Here is an 18,394-nt window from a genome sequence, read left to right on the forward strand (position 1 = left end):
CTTAGGCATCTAAAAGATATCTCAGCAGGAGCTTTGTCGCTCTATGTTCCCTTAAGTATCAATTCAGAAAAACGGGAACATTTGTGGAATTTTGTCTTCTCTTAGGGCAGGCAAAAAAATTTGAGCAGATTAATTACTTTTGGAAGTATATACCTATATGAAAATAACAGGGTTGCTAGCTCAATCTTATAAGACTGACTAAAGCCAGGATGCCTAAAGCTAGGTAAGACAAATCAGATCTCAGGATTCCTATTATTATCCTTTAAAACAACAGAAAGAAGGAGAAATAGAAGGCATGGGGAACAAAAATTACTCTTCTGCCCGAAGAAAGGTCTTAGAATCACTTATAAGATTGCCTTAGATTGTTCTTAAATAAAGCACTTGACTTCACGACCACAGCAGAGAGCAGAGGAAAAGTGCCCTGGCTCAGGCCATGCTGTAGCCTCATCATGGGTGGCAGATCCCATCTTAAACCAGGAAAATGGTAGAAAAAAACTAAAAAGAATTCTACTTGTTAGAAGCCTTAAAACTGTGGATAATGTCAGAGAAACCTAGCATCCAACTCCCCTTCTCTTACCTAAAGCCAACGATTGGACACTCTTTACAGATGTTGCACTTGGCCTGATGTTTTGCTGTTTCTGCAGCTGCCACGCGGTGTAGAACTGGTAGCCATACCATAGACTGTGGCTCTAATCGCATCCAATCTATAAATTGCTTTACAGTTATTTCTGGCTTATTGTGGTTCTGTGGAAAGAAAAAAATATATATATATTCAAATTAAAAACCAAAACCAACCAAGCAAAAAGAACCACCACACACATACAAGCAGATTTTCCTCAGAATTCAATTGAAAGAAAAAACCTGTGTCAATCCTTTCCATGCCAGGTTAAAGTAAAACTGGCTACAGTACACAAGAAAAAACCTTGATTAAAATACAAATAAAGAAAACAGTCAGTAAGAACACAGAGGACTAAACACCTGTGATAGAGGAGGCAGATGGTAACAATGATGGAGTCCATAGTAAAGTCATATTTGAACTGAAAGGACTTGAGAAAGAACTAAGGGAACATGAAAAGGAAGCATTCTGGAGTTCAGACACACCAAAGATTTTGTCTGTATGACACTGAGATGTTGTCTTCTGAGTTAAGATTGATGCAAGACAGCTAAAAGTCAGTAGAGCTTACATGTGTGTCTACTAATTGCCATGAGACTCATGGAATTTTTTTTTAATGTGTTCTGAGCCTATGGTATCCTTTCAAGTTAGCACATTAAACAGACACACAAATAAATAAACAGCTAAATAAAAAAATAATGAGAGAGAAAGACATCTGCCACTTATAGGCAATGACTGCAAGAATACAGCAGAGCTAAAGTATTAGTATGATTGTTCTAAGAAGCAAACATGCTGCCACATCCTCAAGTTGCAATCAACAGAGAAGCCTAGCTGTAAAAGTACCATATTCATCAACTTTAATGGGAATAAGAACAGTGGTCATCTTTCTGAGCTCCCTGGAAATAACAGAACACAACTTATAATGAAAGTTATTCTTAAATGGTAACACATGACAAAATGCAACACTAGGCTTCTTAACCTATTAACTGTCCAAGTTGATTTTTACCAGTAAGAGGGAACAGCATGGAAGAAAAAAAAAAAAGAAAAAAAAAAAAAAGAAAAAAGAAAAAAAAGTGCTTTCCTGATCAGCAAAATACTTAAAATACTTGTTTTCATTAATCTGAAATAGCTCTGTCATGCAGCTGCACACTTTCTCTACGCTCTCTCAGCGATAAGGGACTGAACTTGAGCTATTCATGTGAGACAAGGGATGCCACCTCATCATCAGTATAATCATAATGTCACATGGAGTATTTAAACCCTGTGTCACTAGTACCCCTCATCCATAATTGAACAGCATGGGAGACAGGGCAGATCCTTGGGGGATACAAAGATCATTCCTCTGTGACTGAAAAAGTCTGCCACTAACAAATGAATAGTTTATTTTAGTATGACTTGAACCACTCGAGACCAGTGATAGATGGGTCAAGCACCATCCCTTATAGTCTGAAGCAGCAATGTTAAAACCTCAGGGGAAGTTTTACATGGATAATTGGTCAAACCAGTTTCCATAAGTATCTACCAAACTATTCGTGATCTGAACAAACATTCTTCCAGTTCCAGCCATCTCAGAGTCCAGAAATGAACCCAATAGTTCTGAAAAAAAGCCAGCACAACTGAATTTCTCAAAGCACTAGATGAAAATGTAGAAATATCTATGAAAGAATGGCAAAAGAAAAATGCTCATAAGTCCACTACAATATTTAATTCAAAAAAAATCAGAAATATTAAAGTCAGTAGTTTTTTATATGCCATAATGAATTTTTAGTTCATATATAATTTCTGACAATGCTCAACATGGCCACTTTGACAGAAATAATATGCTCAAGAAGTATAGTTATCACTAGCAAGCAGTCAGAGCCTCAGGCATCCCTGATAAAGTCTGAGTTAAGTTGTGTTCTATGACATCCTCTTTTTAATTCTCATCTTCTTTAAACAGACCGACGCTCCTTGCAGCTTCATTAACCCCCTCCTGCACGTAGTGTGGAGCTGAACAGCATGCTGTAAGACAGCTCTATTCCATGTTCTGATCTGCTGCATGATGTATAAATGACTATGCTTGAAGTTTCGTGCAAAAGCAAACTCTTTTGTCAGTAAAATAAAGCTAAATAATTTCCTGAAACACAAGGTCAAAAACTACCATCAACATCATTCTCTTGTTTGGTTGAGATCTCAACTTGTTCTAGCAGGGAAAAGCATGTCGTTCTCACAGTATCACAGAATGATGCAAAGAAGGATAATTGGCTGCTACAAAATTTTTAACAGCTTTTAGAGCAGCCAATATGGTAAAACCCACAAAGATTTATCTATTCTTTTTGCTAAAATGTAATTTGCTTCATCCTCTCCTAAACCATAAACCATCTTTACAGCTGCATTTTCACAATAACTTCCCACATTTAGTTGCAGGACCATATTCACTCTGTTCAAAAACTCAATGGATGTTTTTAAATTCCTCTCATTTTTACACCATGTAAAAGTGAATATTAAGACTTCAAAGAGAAGTTTTGGCTTTTTTTCACATGAAAGTCCTTGTTATCCTACCTGTTGGAAGCAGCTGCGCACGCTGGGTTCAATGTTGCTGCCCCCGAAGGCTGCCACTTCCCCAAGCTGCCGCGGGATCTGGATGGCATCGTGCAGCAGCAGGCCCAGCTGCCTCTGGTCGCACATTTCTGTGGGGCCTGCCACTTCCTTGAAGAGATCTGAAACACCAACAAGAGGCACCAGCCCATTTCACTTCCATGTACACCCCCTGTGATTCAGTAACCCCGTAGCTCAAGCTTTATAATTTCTGCAATCCAGATGTGGTTACAGATGGCCACTATCCCATTTACAATAGTTCACCCTCATCTCATCTTGATTACTTTCAGTATGTTTTCTTGATCCGTAACCATACAAATGTGAAAAGTAAGGCCAAATGAATGAAACTATAGAGTTTCTTATGTCATCTCTTAAAAAAACTGTACATCGCAGCTCCTGTTTTACCTAGAAGCAGTGGTATGACAAAACAAAAGACATCACAAAATCAAACAGTTTTTTGTTTTAACCCATCATTAACACATTTCCCCCCTAACATTTACTAAGTTTTCTGTGTTATCACTAGGGAAAAAAGAAATAATTTTTCAGAAATCCAAATCTTATGCTAAAATCTATGCCATCCTTTGGTTGTCTGGGCACAGAAGCACGTTTGCTCTGAGACTAGAAACTACCACAAGTGACATCCAGCCATGTGAAATAGCTTAAAGCAAGAGCAGCAGCCAGCAAGATGACTCGTGCTTAATGTTAATCACATTTGCTTCCAGGATAACCATGTCTGCTTCCACATACTCTCCCTTTACTGATTCTCCTTTTCTAAGGTATGTGTCGTGCCCCGCAGTATAAGCAGACACTCTGGGATGACTGTGACAACAGAAAAAAATCAGGCTGAAAGAATCAAGAAAATTGTTCCAGATATAGACATTTACTGGGAAGAAAGATATTGCTTGTACCTACTTAAGAGTCACAGTAAAGCATTGATTTAATAGACCTGTCTGCAGTACAGAAAATATTTCTTAAGTGTTTTCTTAACACATTTCTTGGGATAGTTTTCCAGTTTCTAAGAGTCAGTTTAAAAAACCCTATGGGATTAAAGAGAGAGAAAAAAAAAAAGCCTGTTTTATTCTTTCTATTTGCATGAGTCTACAGTAGAAACAGGCACTAGAAGAAAAATTCATTAACTGTTGTAGCTGGGAAGAAGATGAAGTAATTTCCCAAGCCCTAAACCTTCAAAGTTGATTGGGGAGCTAGTAAAGGAAAAACAATGTGGCAGGAGAAATAATAGTGGCAGTGATCAGCCAGGGCTGATACAAGTAGGAAATCAGCAATTGCCTTTCAACAGCTCAAACCCCTCCAAAATCATTCCACTTAAAAAACCCAGATGTTAATAAACCTTAATACTGGCAGCTGTACCATAACCAATGAGTGTTGAAGTGCAAAGGAATTCATGGATAGTATCCTCTTTTGCCTGGACCTTCAATGTGACATACAGGAGAAGCTCCTCAACTAAAGGCATGGAAAGCCAAAATGTTCTTGCTATCTGGCCTACAACCCACAACATGGTAAAGGAGGCATAGTGAGAACAGCAGTGGCAGATGTATGGGAGGAAATTTCGTTTTAGGTCTGACAGGGCGCACCCAGACACCACACTTGCCAGTGGGAAAAAGGACATTGCATGTCACCTACTAGCAATGCCAGAAGCCACAAACTCTTAAAATGGAGTTTGTTAATGTGTGTGTACACGATATGAATTTATACAGAAGATACATTCATATAAAGACTAAACTGTGTAGGGGACTCCACCAAAAGGACAAGCAGAATGACTGGAGAAGCAAAATATTATCAGATCTGAGCCACAGGAAAAAAAACAGAAACTAGAAGAAAAAAGAAGCAAAAGAAAAAAACAAAACCAAATCAAAACAAAACAAAAACCAACCAACCAAAACTACACACCACCACAGTTATTTTAAATTCAATTTGGCCTCACACCAGTATTTTGAGGATGAGAGACAGCGGGACTCAAACTGTAACTTAGCTGGACAACCTGTCTGGTGCAGGCAGGCACACTTGAAAATGTTGAAAAGTTAGTTAAATTCCTACCCAATAGTGGGAAGGTAGAAGTATGATGTCCACGACACACATTTTATGTCTTTTGCTGAAATTGCCAAGACATCAAATTGAAAACCTAGCACTATCAAACAGGAACCATCCAAGCACCTCCAAGGAATCTAGTGATAAAGACTCCATAGTTACACTGAAATAGAATTAAAAATATGCAAAATGGAAAATGTGTCATAATCTTTTCATTTACATTGTTGCAAACACCATGTACATTATTTTTTCTTCCATTTTTTTAAAGTATCGCAGTGCTAGTTCCAAATGATTTGAAAATTAACATTAACATAACATTAAAAAATCATATTCCCAGTTGTACATCACTTGAAAATTGAGCTGCTTCACAGTTAGATTTTTGAAGTAGCCCTTCATTTTCACCTCAAATCCCAGAGTTTTTATGCATTAAATGATATGACTCAAAACCTACAAATCTACACACTAAATTGAACTCCATGCCTGTTTTCTGCTTCTGCTGCAAGTCTAGGCTTTCTGTGTTAGAAATGAGCCGTGGTAAGAGCAAAATACACACAAATGTGCTCCCACTTACTACACAGTGCTATGACTTTTCTCAAGCTCTAAAACTCAAGAAAAGGGAGGGAAGATAAAATTCCTGTTGTCCCTCAGGAAATCCATACTTCTGAGACATCTTTTGTCTCCTGATTACATGACCAGGCATAAAACCTGCTGTGAATAATCACACATGCAAATTAAAATTTTTACTGTTGCAAACACTTGCTGATATGATTGAAATTTACCTTTCATGAACATTTGGGACACTAAAATTGAGTGGTTAGAAATGTTCCATTTTTCCACAGTATTCAGAAGTCCTGTAATGTATGAACAACCACTGGTAAAAAAGGAGTAGTGTTGTGCTACGTGTTTTGGAACTAAGCTACTATTATCTTGTCATGTGCATCCTTTTTCTTTTCCTTTTCTATTTTTTTCAGGCTACTTCTATACCCAAAAATTCAGCTGTGCATCAGGGTTTAAGCTCAAGCACTGGAATACTATCATCTGTATCATTAAGGTGCCAAAAATGTATCCATCATGTTTTTGAACAAAGTTGACTGACTCTCACTTTCAGAATAGCCAGGAATAATGCAAGAGTTACGTAGGGTCAGGGATCATTTCCAATAGGCAGCTCACCTGTGGCCCCCCTATTTTGGGGAGAAAGGAGAACATAACAGGGATACAGCCAGACCAGATCATTGGCCTCACCAAATAAACAGGCCCTGGAATATTTGCCCTACAAGCACAGGTGTAACCAGCTCACAGCAACTCAATTACATTTGCAGGTCCATTTTTATTCACAGGAGGATCCAGGTACGTACTTGAAGTTAAGCATGTCTTTAAACATTTTCAAGAATAGACATTCTTAATTGAGGTTTCAATGTTTCTTCTACAGTAACTGGGACTTCTTTTAATTAAAGATTCATTCTCACATTAACCTTGAAGTCTAGTATCTTAAAAAGATGCTTGCTTAAATAACAAAAAATAATAATCACAGAAATTTCTCTGGCAAAATGTATTTTAAAAATGTGTCAAGTGAAAAGATCCTTCCTACACTGAAAATGAACATACAGTTAAGAAAAGAAAAAAAGGCAAAAGAAAAAGAAGAAGAGAAAAGGCTTCACATTAAAGAAAGAAAAAAGCACAAAAGCTTGATTTCAGCAAAAAGGTAAAAGAGAAAGATGAAGGCAAATTGTACTGGTAAATTGAAATTATCATCCCCAGTCAGTTTACCATATTATTCCTTGAACCAAATGTCTCAGAAGCCAGAAATTATGTTTCTTCAAGGTAATCCCTGAAAGGGTCTCTGGGAAGGCTGAGGTATAACAGAAAACAGCTGAGAAGCTGATCAATTATTTCAATTGCAGATATATTTCAGGTTGAAGTTATGATCACTTGGTATAGAGGTGTCTTGAGACTTTTCCTGTACTAATTTTTTAAGACTTTTCACAGCAATTTTCAGGAAAAAGCCAATCCTATTAACACAGATTGCACAGATCTGCAACCACCATCAGCTGCCAATTTTACTTTACTACTAGACACAAAACAACAACATAAAAATTAATCCGACCCAGTCATTTTGTCATTCTGCTTCAGTGCCTGTATTTAGTAACTGTAACTATACTAATGCATTACTGATAGCAATTTAATGTTAGTTTATTCCCAGGTGTTGGATTTTTTTAAAACCATCTTTTGGTAGGGTTATCATTCTGCTATAGACAGCCTAACTAGCTCCTATACTTTATGAAAGTTTTTTTTATTTCACACCAGGTGGCAGATTTCCTCCTGAATAGTCATTACTGAACAAAGGTATGTGCGCCAAGTTCTTTTAGTTATGGACTAATTCACAGAAACATCAAATGACATATGGAAAAATGAACAACAACAACAACAAAAAAAACAACCAAGCAAAAAAAAATAACCAAAAACCCAAACAAACAAGAAACCAAAACAACAACAACAACAACCAAACAAATAAACCACCCACAAACAAACAACAACAGCAACAAAACACCCAAAACCACCACAACAAAAGAAAACCAAAAAAGTCCTAGTTCAGGCTCATATTCAGACACCAAAATGTGCCCCAATGCATAAGATACTTGTACTTTTGTTCAGTGTTAATAACCAAGATTACAAGACTACCTACAAAAGAAAGCAGAAATTGTTACAGAGCTCAAATAGTACATGGCAAATGCAGTCTCTATACATTTTACATGTCTACAAAATGTATCATTGCAAAGAATAGCAATTTTAAGATGAGATACATAATATATAAATGTCGATCAACTATAAAGCTCATATTGTGCTTAATCTCTTGTCCTGTATATGTCGGGGGTGCGGGGGGGGAAGGTTGCCACAAAGTTACTCAAGTCTCTTCTGCTCCTGCAATTATTTTTGTGAAATATTTTTATACTCCTGAGTATTTCTTAAGCTTGTGGGATTGCTTAAATCAACATAATTTAAACTTTTATTGCACAATTATGGCAGGAAGCACATAGACTGGAAAACTATTTTCAGAGTTCAGATTATCTTTCTCTTAGACCACAAAATACAATTGCTGGATTTTGATGTATTTTGTTGCTTCATCAAACACATCAATCTGTTCCAATCAACACTGACTTGCTTGATTTTTTCCTAAATAAAACATACGAACACACAAAAGAGAACAGAATCAGTGAAATAGAATACTTCTCTGTTTTCCACATCACTACATTCCCCTTTGCTTTTGGGAAGTGCAATATTGTGCATTGTGATGAAGCATAATTGACATAAATACTTTCCAGTCAGGATATAAAGCCTACTTTCTGCATTGTCACTGATGATGATGAAAACAATAATTCAATTTTTACTTAGTCAAAAGAAAACTCTCTTGCATGAGAAACATTTCACTAAAAAAATGCTACAATGTGTGTTGCTATTGTAAATTACTTAATTATATATAGTATTTTATAGAATACAGTCTTCCTTACATCTGTACTTCTCTTCCAGAAGGCCCTTAGAAAGAGACATCAAGCCAATTTTCAGGGACTGCACTCGAATTTTTCCAGTTCGGCCACTGAAATCAGAAAGATAAGAAAATTTAATACAATATAATTTTATTTCAGTTCAGTTCAAGACTGTTAAAAAATGCAAATGCATCGGTGAGTTCTACTTCAAATACACTTCAAATCTCAAAACAAATTAACACTACAAATCACATTAAGAATGCTTCCTTCATAAAAACTCAGCTCACCTTCTAAGTGGTTTACATGTTAAAACAGTTCATATTACTCCAAAAGGGCAGATATTTAGCTCTGTAAAGCTCTCAACATTTTTTAATAATGTGATATATACAGAAAAAAATACACAAGCACACAGTAGGAAAGCCTCTTACTCAGTGTGAAACACAAGGACTGCAAAATAAAGTCAAATTTTCATATCACAGTAATTAATTCTTTTTTAATGGCATTTTTTCCTTTTACGTTAAAACATTCTGATATACATGTGTACCAGGACACAGTCAACCACATGTAATAATTTAAGTGATGTGGAGCTGCCATTCTTTTTAAGCAACATGACTTCAGGCTCACCTTGTCCAATGTGAAAAAAACGCCAAAACCAAAAAAAACCCCATATCAAACCTTAAACACCTTTAGAACAGATAAGGGGGTACCAAAGCAAATTATTTTCAACATTCAAGACAAACATCATTTAAAAAAAAAAAAAAAAAAAAAAGATACCAAAACAATAAACCAAAGTGTGTGAAAAGCACAATTTTGAAGTTCTGAAGTTCAAAATTTCAGTGCAGAAACATATTCTTAAAAGATCTGATGATTTCCTCTTTCAAAGACCAAAAAGTCAATGCAATTTATCTATAGATGAGACATGGCAAAAAAAAAAAATAATGAAACAGTAGTGAAACCATATATACTATACACAACCCCCTTCATTTGAGGTTAGCTGGCTCTTCACTAGCAAGTAAGATAATACTAAAATTAATATCACCTCAAACATTACTTTGGTTCCTTTTGTCACACAGAAGTGATATATCCTTTAATTACTTCTGGAGTGCTTATTAGATATCTCTTTCTGTCCTATCCATTCAACATATGGTCTGCTGTCTGATTTACTTCACAATGGTTGTGCTGAGTACAAAATTATTAAGTTACTCCTGGGTTCTCAGTAACTTAGCTAGGTGCCTTACAAATATTAATGCATTAGTCTTCACAACCATCACCTAATCTAGTGAAACTAGACAGTATTATCTTCTCTATTCCACAAGCTGGAACAGCGGTAGAGAGAAATTATTGCCAAATTAATCAAAAACACCTACTACAATTACTGCCTAGTTTGAAAATCAGGACCCAATTTTCCAGAATGTTATAAAAGTGCCACCTATTTCATTTCATACATTCAAGCTTAGCTTCAAGTTACCTCTTTCAATAACAGACATGATATCATTCTGGTATACTTTAATGTGTAAATGGCTCATTTTGCAACCTTGATAAAGTTCTTTCCCCATTCTTTCCCATGTACAGTCATCTATGTTTTAACTTTGTATTCAACGGAAAAACAAAGCTGAACATTCATTTGGGTTTGATTTAACTCAGGACTGACTACTGCATTTATTTATTAAAAGCAGAAACTCAGAAAAATTTTGCAGCTAAAAGGTCAGGACACATATGCGGAGGCTTCAGACTTCTCAAAATTTCAGCAGATTGGCTAAGTGTACAATGGCATGCAAGTGTTCTGTAACATCGTGATGCCATAGCCAGATATAATATATAAGCATTTTACCTAAGTATGTGAACATCAAAGGGGTAAACAGTAATGGGTGCAGCTGCACACAGGATGTAGCCAGATAACAATAAGTTGCCAGACAGAGGACAAGATTAAGTACAAGAGATTGCAAAGAGGAATACACAATAAGGTAAATCAACAGAAAACAAGATAAGCAATATCAAGTCCAGAGGAACCCTATGTCCTCCAAAGATGGGGGACAACAGCATAAAAACATCAGGCACTAGGCAAGGAAAATTGGAAAAGTAAGAAGATGAACCCCCTTCAGTTCTGATTTCTGTCAAAGAGCTCTCAAGCCTAGCCAATGCTGACACTACAATTAACGACTACCAAGGATGGCAGGTATCAGTGATCTACATAATCCAGCAATAGTAGGCAGCCTGGGAGATCTCTGGATGTTCCTGTAGGTGCTTTTCCTGGATCAACCACAGAAGAATCAGAGGAGCTCATTTTCCCGCCCTACAGAGGACCATGTCCTTCCTACAGCACTTTTTGCTACTCTCACAGCCTGCCAAGCTGCTCCCACAGGGCCTTCTGTGAGTCAGGGCGGATACTGTCGACGCAGGGAATGCAACCAGAGGGCATGCAGAAAATTTCCATCGGCTACTGTCAAAACCAGGGCATAAAGTTAAGGCTGACTGAGCAGATCTCTCATCCTTCTCATTCTTCAGAAGTTCAGATTTTGCTGAATTTAATATGCTGGTAAGGCCTGGGATATTAACTCAATCTGGTGTTAGAATATGCCAGGTGTATAAGGGCAACAATAAATAACAAAGTTGTAATTCTTCAGGGCAAACTAGGGCTAGAGAGAATGATCATGAATGACAGATTTGAGCATATGGAAAAGGTTAGCATATGTGCCACACCATAGATACCCTTACTAGACAAATGTACTAAAGAAATTAAATTTGCAAATATGCATTATCAAAAATATCCTAACATGAGAAATATCAAGAAATTTTGAAAAATTAAATACAAGAAGTCAGATAATCATTGCAAGACCTTAAAAACAGCACATGTAAAAGTTTCTTTATGGGCACTAAGTAATTTTGATCAAAATAATGAGGCACCACCCATAATTAGTACGTGTATTTTGTATTTAAAAACAAAACAAACCCAACAACAACAAAAACCCAAAACAAACAAACAAAAACCACAAAAACCCCAACCAAAACACAAAAAACTCTGGACTAACCAAAACAAGGAACTTTAACTTTGGAAAATGTTTACAGGGCAGATGTTGCTGCCTAGAACAACCTTTGAGTCCTTGAAGTAGTAAAAGTCATACAGTAAATTTAATGTTTCTCTCCTCTACTCAGCTTGAAGGATAAATCATTCCTGATATGTCAGAAAATACCAGAACACAGCAGACTTGCCTACTATCTCTAAAAATAAATTGCTTCTTTTTAAGGGCCAAAGATATTTCCAGGTAAGTCTGAAGAACTACCCAGTTTGCCATCAATCTGTGAATCAGTAATTAAATCTCAGGTTAATAGGATGCAACTAACAGATGCTTTTTGTAGGTAGTTTAATGATTTGAAACATAGTATATGTATACCAGCAGTGCAATAAACAATGGAAATGCCAAGACAGAAATTAGTTCTTTGCTAAAGGCCAATGAAAAAATAAAGGCAGCTCAAAACTGGTGCCTGTTCTTTCAGCTTTTTTTTCTTCCTGGGATGGTTTTGAAAGAGGAGCAAGGAAATGTACTGTAAAAGGTAATTTTACATCAGAAAACCTTCATCCTCCAGATTTCAAAGTTTGACTGAAGATTAAAGTCTTTCATCAGCTTGAAGAATTATCTACACTAAAGCTTTCAATACAATAAAGGGGAAATGGGAGCAACAGGAAAGGTTATTGAAGGGTTTGTTGCTTATTACATGCATTTTAAATATGAACAGATTAAACAACTGACTTCTAACTGAAGTTAGGAACCAAAGGTAAGATGAAGAATAATGGATTTGTGATCAATCTGAAAAAACCTCTGAGACTAACTACAGAAAACTCTGACAATATTAAGCCTCTTACTCCAAATAAGCAGCAACATTTAAGTCAAGCAACCCACTTGATCCACTGCGCTATTTGCAAGCGATATGTTTATTCACCCACAAGGCAGAGCTCTGAAAAATAAAAGTATTGCAGGAAGAAGTTCCAGTCATTATTTGATGGGCTCTCTAATTTTCCAGCAGTAATGATAAGGAGCCCTATTAACAAAAATGTCAAAATATTAAACAGCAGTATTTGAATGTCAAAGCATAACAAGCAGTCAGCACATAAATGATACATAGTCCTATGTACTCTGTTCCCTCCTTCCCTCTCCCCTACCACAATATCTAAAATTAAAATAAAATAATAAAATAAAATACCCACAAAGTATAGGACTACTGGCATGTAGTCTTCTGGGAGAAAAAAAAGCAAAAAACTATGAACTATTAGAATGTCACTGATGAAGTGAGTGAACATAGTAAAGATAATGCATACACCAAGAAGTAACAGCTCCTTTGCAAAGCCAAGTATAAGAATTTCTGTCATTACTGAAAAAAAATACATTTGCTCTTTCCATCTTCAAATGGGGAGAAAAGACAGAAATTTGCTAACTAATCTCACAAGTAACCTCATACAGCTTAGAAATTCTCACTTGAAATTCTGTGTATAACTAAGGCATATATTCAATTAGACACATTGAAGTGACTATCCCATGTATTGTACTACTGTGTCTTTAGTCAGCTCCAGAAGTGTCCTGAAATGCCTTTGCTCAGGCAACGTAAGGAGATACATTATACGGAATGGAGGAGCTGATGGAAACCAAGTTTTTTCCCAGATTCTACTGCAGGATGGAGATGAGAATAGTAAACCCCACTGAAAAATGAGCAACAAAGTCATGACTCAAAGGCACAACTAAGTAAAAACATACTGATTGTAGGTCACGCAGGGTGACATTAAGCAGAGTAGGACAGAGAAATCAGACATTCAGTAGAAGAAAGAAGTGTAAGGACTCAGAAACAACTGGCCAAAACACCAAAGAGCTACTGGAGTGGACATTTTCGTGACATCTGAGACTCTGCTCTCTCTAGAAACAGTGGTCACACATTTAAATAAACCCACACATTCTTACTGTAAGCATCCTGAAACATTCTTGAGGCAAACTCACTATCCACTGGGAAAATACACCTTTGCTGCCAGGACCAGGGCAGGTGGATCCCAAAGCACCAGCACCCAGAGATGGTAGGAGGCAGGAGCTGCACACGTGGAAGGGAGCTGAGACCAGGACTCCGCTGAGCCTCCAGAATGAGAGAGGCTTTAGTGCTGAGATCAGAACAACCAACAGAGACAGGGAGCCCAGCCACAATTATGGCACACAAATAACTAAGTGTAGAGTAAATACCAAAACTGTCCCCAAATGGGGCAGAAATCGGATTTGGTACAAATAGCAAACAACCTGGGCAATTTTGAACATTTACAGTAGGGACACAGCTAAAGCAGCGTATTCAGTTCTCTGCTCACACATACACTTCCTGAAATCTTTACAATGTTTCTTTGTTAAGCAGTGTAATATTAGTTCAGCGTATCTGAGCAGGACAGCATAAGAAACACGCCATTGCAAGAAACTGCACTTTTATTACCGAGCCAAAATTATCAAAATATATGACTTTTTATTAAAGAATTTCTAAAGGCTTTATCACTTTTCTACTACCATGAACATTTCCTCAAGGAAGTAACTCAGGAAAAAATATACAGCAGTCCTACAAGTCTAGCATTTTTGATAAGTCACATGTGCAATTCTTACCAATCCTGTCTTCACGGTTTATATTTTGTTACTATATTAAATTCTTAGGGAATACACTGTGATTATTTATTTATTTATTTTACTTACCTATCATATACATTGAGCAGCCAGTTAAGAGACATGTCTACACAGAGAGGAACATTCACCATATCTTTGTGTTTCTCTTCAAGTCCACTGTAGATGGTAGTGAGACAGCTGATCACATCCTGGACACCAATCAGCTGGTCATTTTGGCTCAACTTGTGCTGTTTGAAAACTTCACTTGTTGTGTTCAGGTCCAACAGGTCCACTAACAATAGGTGATTAAAAAAAAAAAAAAAAAAGGCTTGAATACAGATGTTCAAGCTTAGCATTCACGATTCTTGTTTTAGCAAAAACTGCAGACAATTAGCCAAGATGTAGCTTTCATTTAGTAACATTATAGTGAAAAACTGTTCTCTGTTAGAAGTCAAAAGCATTTTGGTATTATGTACTTAACAAATACAAATCAAAAAGAACACCATAAAGGCACTTGCACCACTTAGAAGTACATTAAAAAAGCCACTGAAGTAGTCAGTGTAATTAGAGGACCTTAACTTCAGATGTACACAGACAAGGAGTCCACTGGGCTTAACGGGTTTTCCCCATTTACCATAGAGCAGAATCCCATTAAATCACTATCACTTTTGATTAAATGCAAAGCAAAGCAAATTCTTAGGTAAGAATGTTCCCTAAAATGCAGCAGGAATATACTGAGGCCTGATTAACTGAACAGCAGTTGCTAAATTAAGGCTTAAAAGAAAGCAGGGAGGGACACAGGGAAATTATTTATTGTAGTTTTCCAGAACTCAAAATGCTACACTTTCATGAAAAATATTTTGATCCCTTTTATTACAGCATGCTTTCTATAGGCAGCTGGTTGTGCGACAGATATCCTAGAGGTGACAATGGTTCTGCCTGCAATGTGATTGTGAAAATCTGGGTTTTGCACGGTGAAAATAAAAAGCTGTCAATGAGCTCTTCTAATTCCAAAATGAAACGGAAAAGAGGAAACTTACTTTGGTGTAAAAGAAAGAATAGTAATGTAAGTCAAAGGGTGGTACAGTCCTCAGTGACATTTTGACAGAAGAGACAACTTCAGCAAAAAAGAATAATTGCAATATATCAATATGTTTGCTACACTGTATACAACATGAAGTATATTTTGAGCTCATACAGAGCTGTTTGAGAGCCAGCAACATGTTTACACTATAAATGTCATCTCTCAAAGGAACTTACACACCACAATCTCAGATGTATTGTTAATTCCTCTGCACTGACAGTATTAAATAAGGACCCCAGAAGGGCAGTTTCTGCAAATCAGGTTGGTCTAGCTTGGGTTGGAAAAGAAGTACAGCAGGAAAACGCAGAAGCAAGACAACACTAACCACTACAAGCAGTTCTGTCAAGAACTCAATGAGCATCTATCAAAAGATAAGGTTATAGGCCAAAAGAAGTTTACATTTCCAATCCCATTGCCTCAATCTAATCCACCCTTTCTAAGACGACTGTAAAATAAGAAACAGCACCTCCCAGACTCTACCTGCAAACAAATGCCAGCCATGTATTTATCAAACAGGCAGACTGCTAATTGCAGAAAAACTCCTTGCCACTAGTTTGACATGAGGTATTTGACAGCACACTGTAGCACAGTCTTCTACAGTAGCTGGAAAATACTTAATACACTGGAAAAGGTTCACAGACATATTGAAAAAAAAACACACCACAATGCAACACAGACTATTTTTCGTGTGGCGGAGGGAGGGGGGTAAAGCCAGGTGCAAAATTAACATGCTACCCAGTCAGTCAGGACAGGTGGCCACTTTCCATGCTTTTCTTTCATCACCTCTGGGGAGAGAAGAAACTTCAAAGTGATTGTAACCAGTTGGCAGTGATATTTTTCAACCTGTTTTTGTAATGTATTAACAGTTGGCTAAAAGCAGGTAAGGACGTTCCTGAAATAGCATGACAGTGCTGAAAACCCACCCTTTTTAAAGCCAGTGAAAACATGGAATGCTTTGAAATGCCAGAAAGCCCACTTGGCTTAGCATAACCATCCTGGCACTGAAAATGGCAATTCCACAGACACTGGAGTAAGCCTGCTAAAATTAAGTTCTCACATTCACATTTCTGTCAAAGGATTCTAGACAGAATTGCTAGAAGTACTTTCAGTATTTTCATAGTAAAAGGAAACTCTGCTACTGTACTAATGCTGATTAAACAAAGCTTTCAGTTTTGGTTGACACCATTCATGGAGAACATCCAGAGAAAATTACTTCCATCCCTGCTTACTTCAGCACTCACCTGGCAGAATGAACTTTGGGTACAGGCAGTTCTCCTGCCATGGCTGTATCTACCCACTAGCACAGCTCCTGGATTGGATTGATGTAAAGGGATTATTTTCTCATTAAATTTCTGGAAGTTTTAAAATAAACTGTGCTTATTCAGATGGGGAAAAGCTAACATGAGACTCACATGCAGTTGCTGATATGAAGCCTACTATATACAGCTTTTGGTGCATTTTTGCTGTGCCATCCTGCATCTGCTCAAACATGCTGAATGACCAATCATGCTGTTAACCAACAAATGGACACAAGGGTCCTTTCTGGAGTCAGGAGACTTTTCCAAAGGAAATCTATAAACAGAAACCACATCATTCAGCACAGTTCAAGTAGATGTGAGTGACTGACTCAGGAGCAGCAGCTAATGGTAAATTTGAGGGTGCTGTAACCACACAGCAAATAGGCAGGCATTGCTATGGACCTTTTGTATCAGAAAGACCTTGTGAATGATAGGAGATCCTGCAAAGGACTGGATGGCTGAGGGAAGCCTACATGGCTCTCACTTTTAGTCGTGTGTGCCTTACTGTTCGTTCCTTTCCCTTGTGTGGCTGATATTTTATTTGCATTCTTAAATTTTAAATCACCTAATAGAGCTCAGTGACAGGAACTGTGAATATACATGTTTGTTTTGTTGCCTTTTTCCCTTCCAGTACTATACTTCAGTATCTAGGGTAATATAGTTTCTTGAAAATGAGCTAAAGTATGCTGCATAGCAATAAAATATTATAGTCAGGGCCTGGTGCTGCATGGCTGCCCAGTGCAACTGCAACACAGAATACTCTCTCTGGCCCCATTCTTCTTCTACTACAGTGGGGAAGTGCTCTCAGTATGTCTGCCCCACATGATCCAAGACAGGGAAGCTAATACTTTGTTCTTTCCAACCTGGAACCTTTCTCAGCTTCCTGCAAAATATATACGCACAGGCATATGCACACATACATTACTCTCTGCCAGAATCTGCCTTCCAAAAAACAGGACAAGATGAAACATGAATCTACCTTCCTGCTTCTAAAGGAGGGTGCGGGGAGTGGGAGGGAATAGCAGTCCCCAGAACCATGAGTTTTTAACACTCACTGAGACCAAAGACTCAGAAAAGAGACTTGGCATCAGCAAAGTTTCCCAAAGTACAGTTCTCAAATTACATACTCCTGAATTTGCTTGTACAGCACTAATACTGTGTTACCAGTCTTCACTGGAAAGTCAAAATCTATCAGGTGCAAGTGGAACTCTGCATCCTGCTCCAGCTGTGCTCTTGGAGTTCTCACCAAAAAGGCCTTTGCAGTTATGCACATACTGCGGCTGTGACAGCAATTTGTCACATTTTACAGTTTACAATGACCTCATTTTCGAGTGATTTATTTTGACATTTTCTGTGCCTTAGCACATAAGCCTTTCTGAAGCATTCTGCATCCAAACACCTTTAAACACCATCTACAGTTAAAGTTACAGGAAGACTAAAGTAACTCAGACCAGAGAAGTAATGGCAGTGGCACAGAAGATGCCTCTTTCCTTACCTTAAAACAAAACCACCACCAAATAAAATTCATGAAAATAAATCTAGGCAGGGCTTAACCACTCTCCCCTTCTGCAGAGAGGAGGTGCTGGCATGTGCTGTGTCTTAGCTATCTCAGCAACCATTCATGGAACAGAATCAAGCTGAGAATCATCACAGTCAAAGGTAATTTGACCTGTTCA

General features: G+C 37.4%; 1 protein-coding gene across 3 annotated transcripts in view; it reads right to left on the bottom strand.

Annotated features, from left to right (window-relative positions):
• UTRN (utrophin) overlaps positions 1-18,394 on the bottom strand; it is a 372,502-nt gene that overhangs the window by 35,519 nt on the left and 318,589 nt on the right. For all 3 annotated transcript variants that reach the window (XM_065057532.1, XM_065057531.1, XM_021294904.2), the window contains 4 exons: positions 14,427-14,628; positions 8,743-8,828; positions 3,155-3,312; positions 578-744 (listed from right to left, as the gene is read on the bottom strand). In XM_065057532.1, coding sequence (XP_064913604.1) covers positions 578-744; positions 3,155-3,312; positions 8,743-8,828; positions 14,427-14,628 — 613 coding nt within the window. The remainder of the gene's footprint in view (positions 1-577; positions 745-3,154; positions 3,313-8,742; positions 8,829-14,426; positions 14,629-18,394) is intronic.

This window comes from Columba livia, chromosome 3, assembly GCF_036013475.1.
Source record: "Columba livia isolate bColLiv1 breed racing homer chromosome 3, bColLiv1.pat.W.v2, whole genome shotgun sequence".
In the NCBI taxonomy this organism is placed as follows: Eukaryota; Metazoa; Chordata; class Aves; order Columbiformes; family Columbidae; genus Columba; species Columba livia.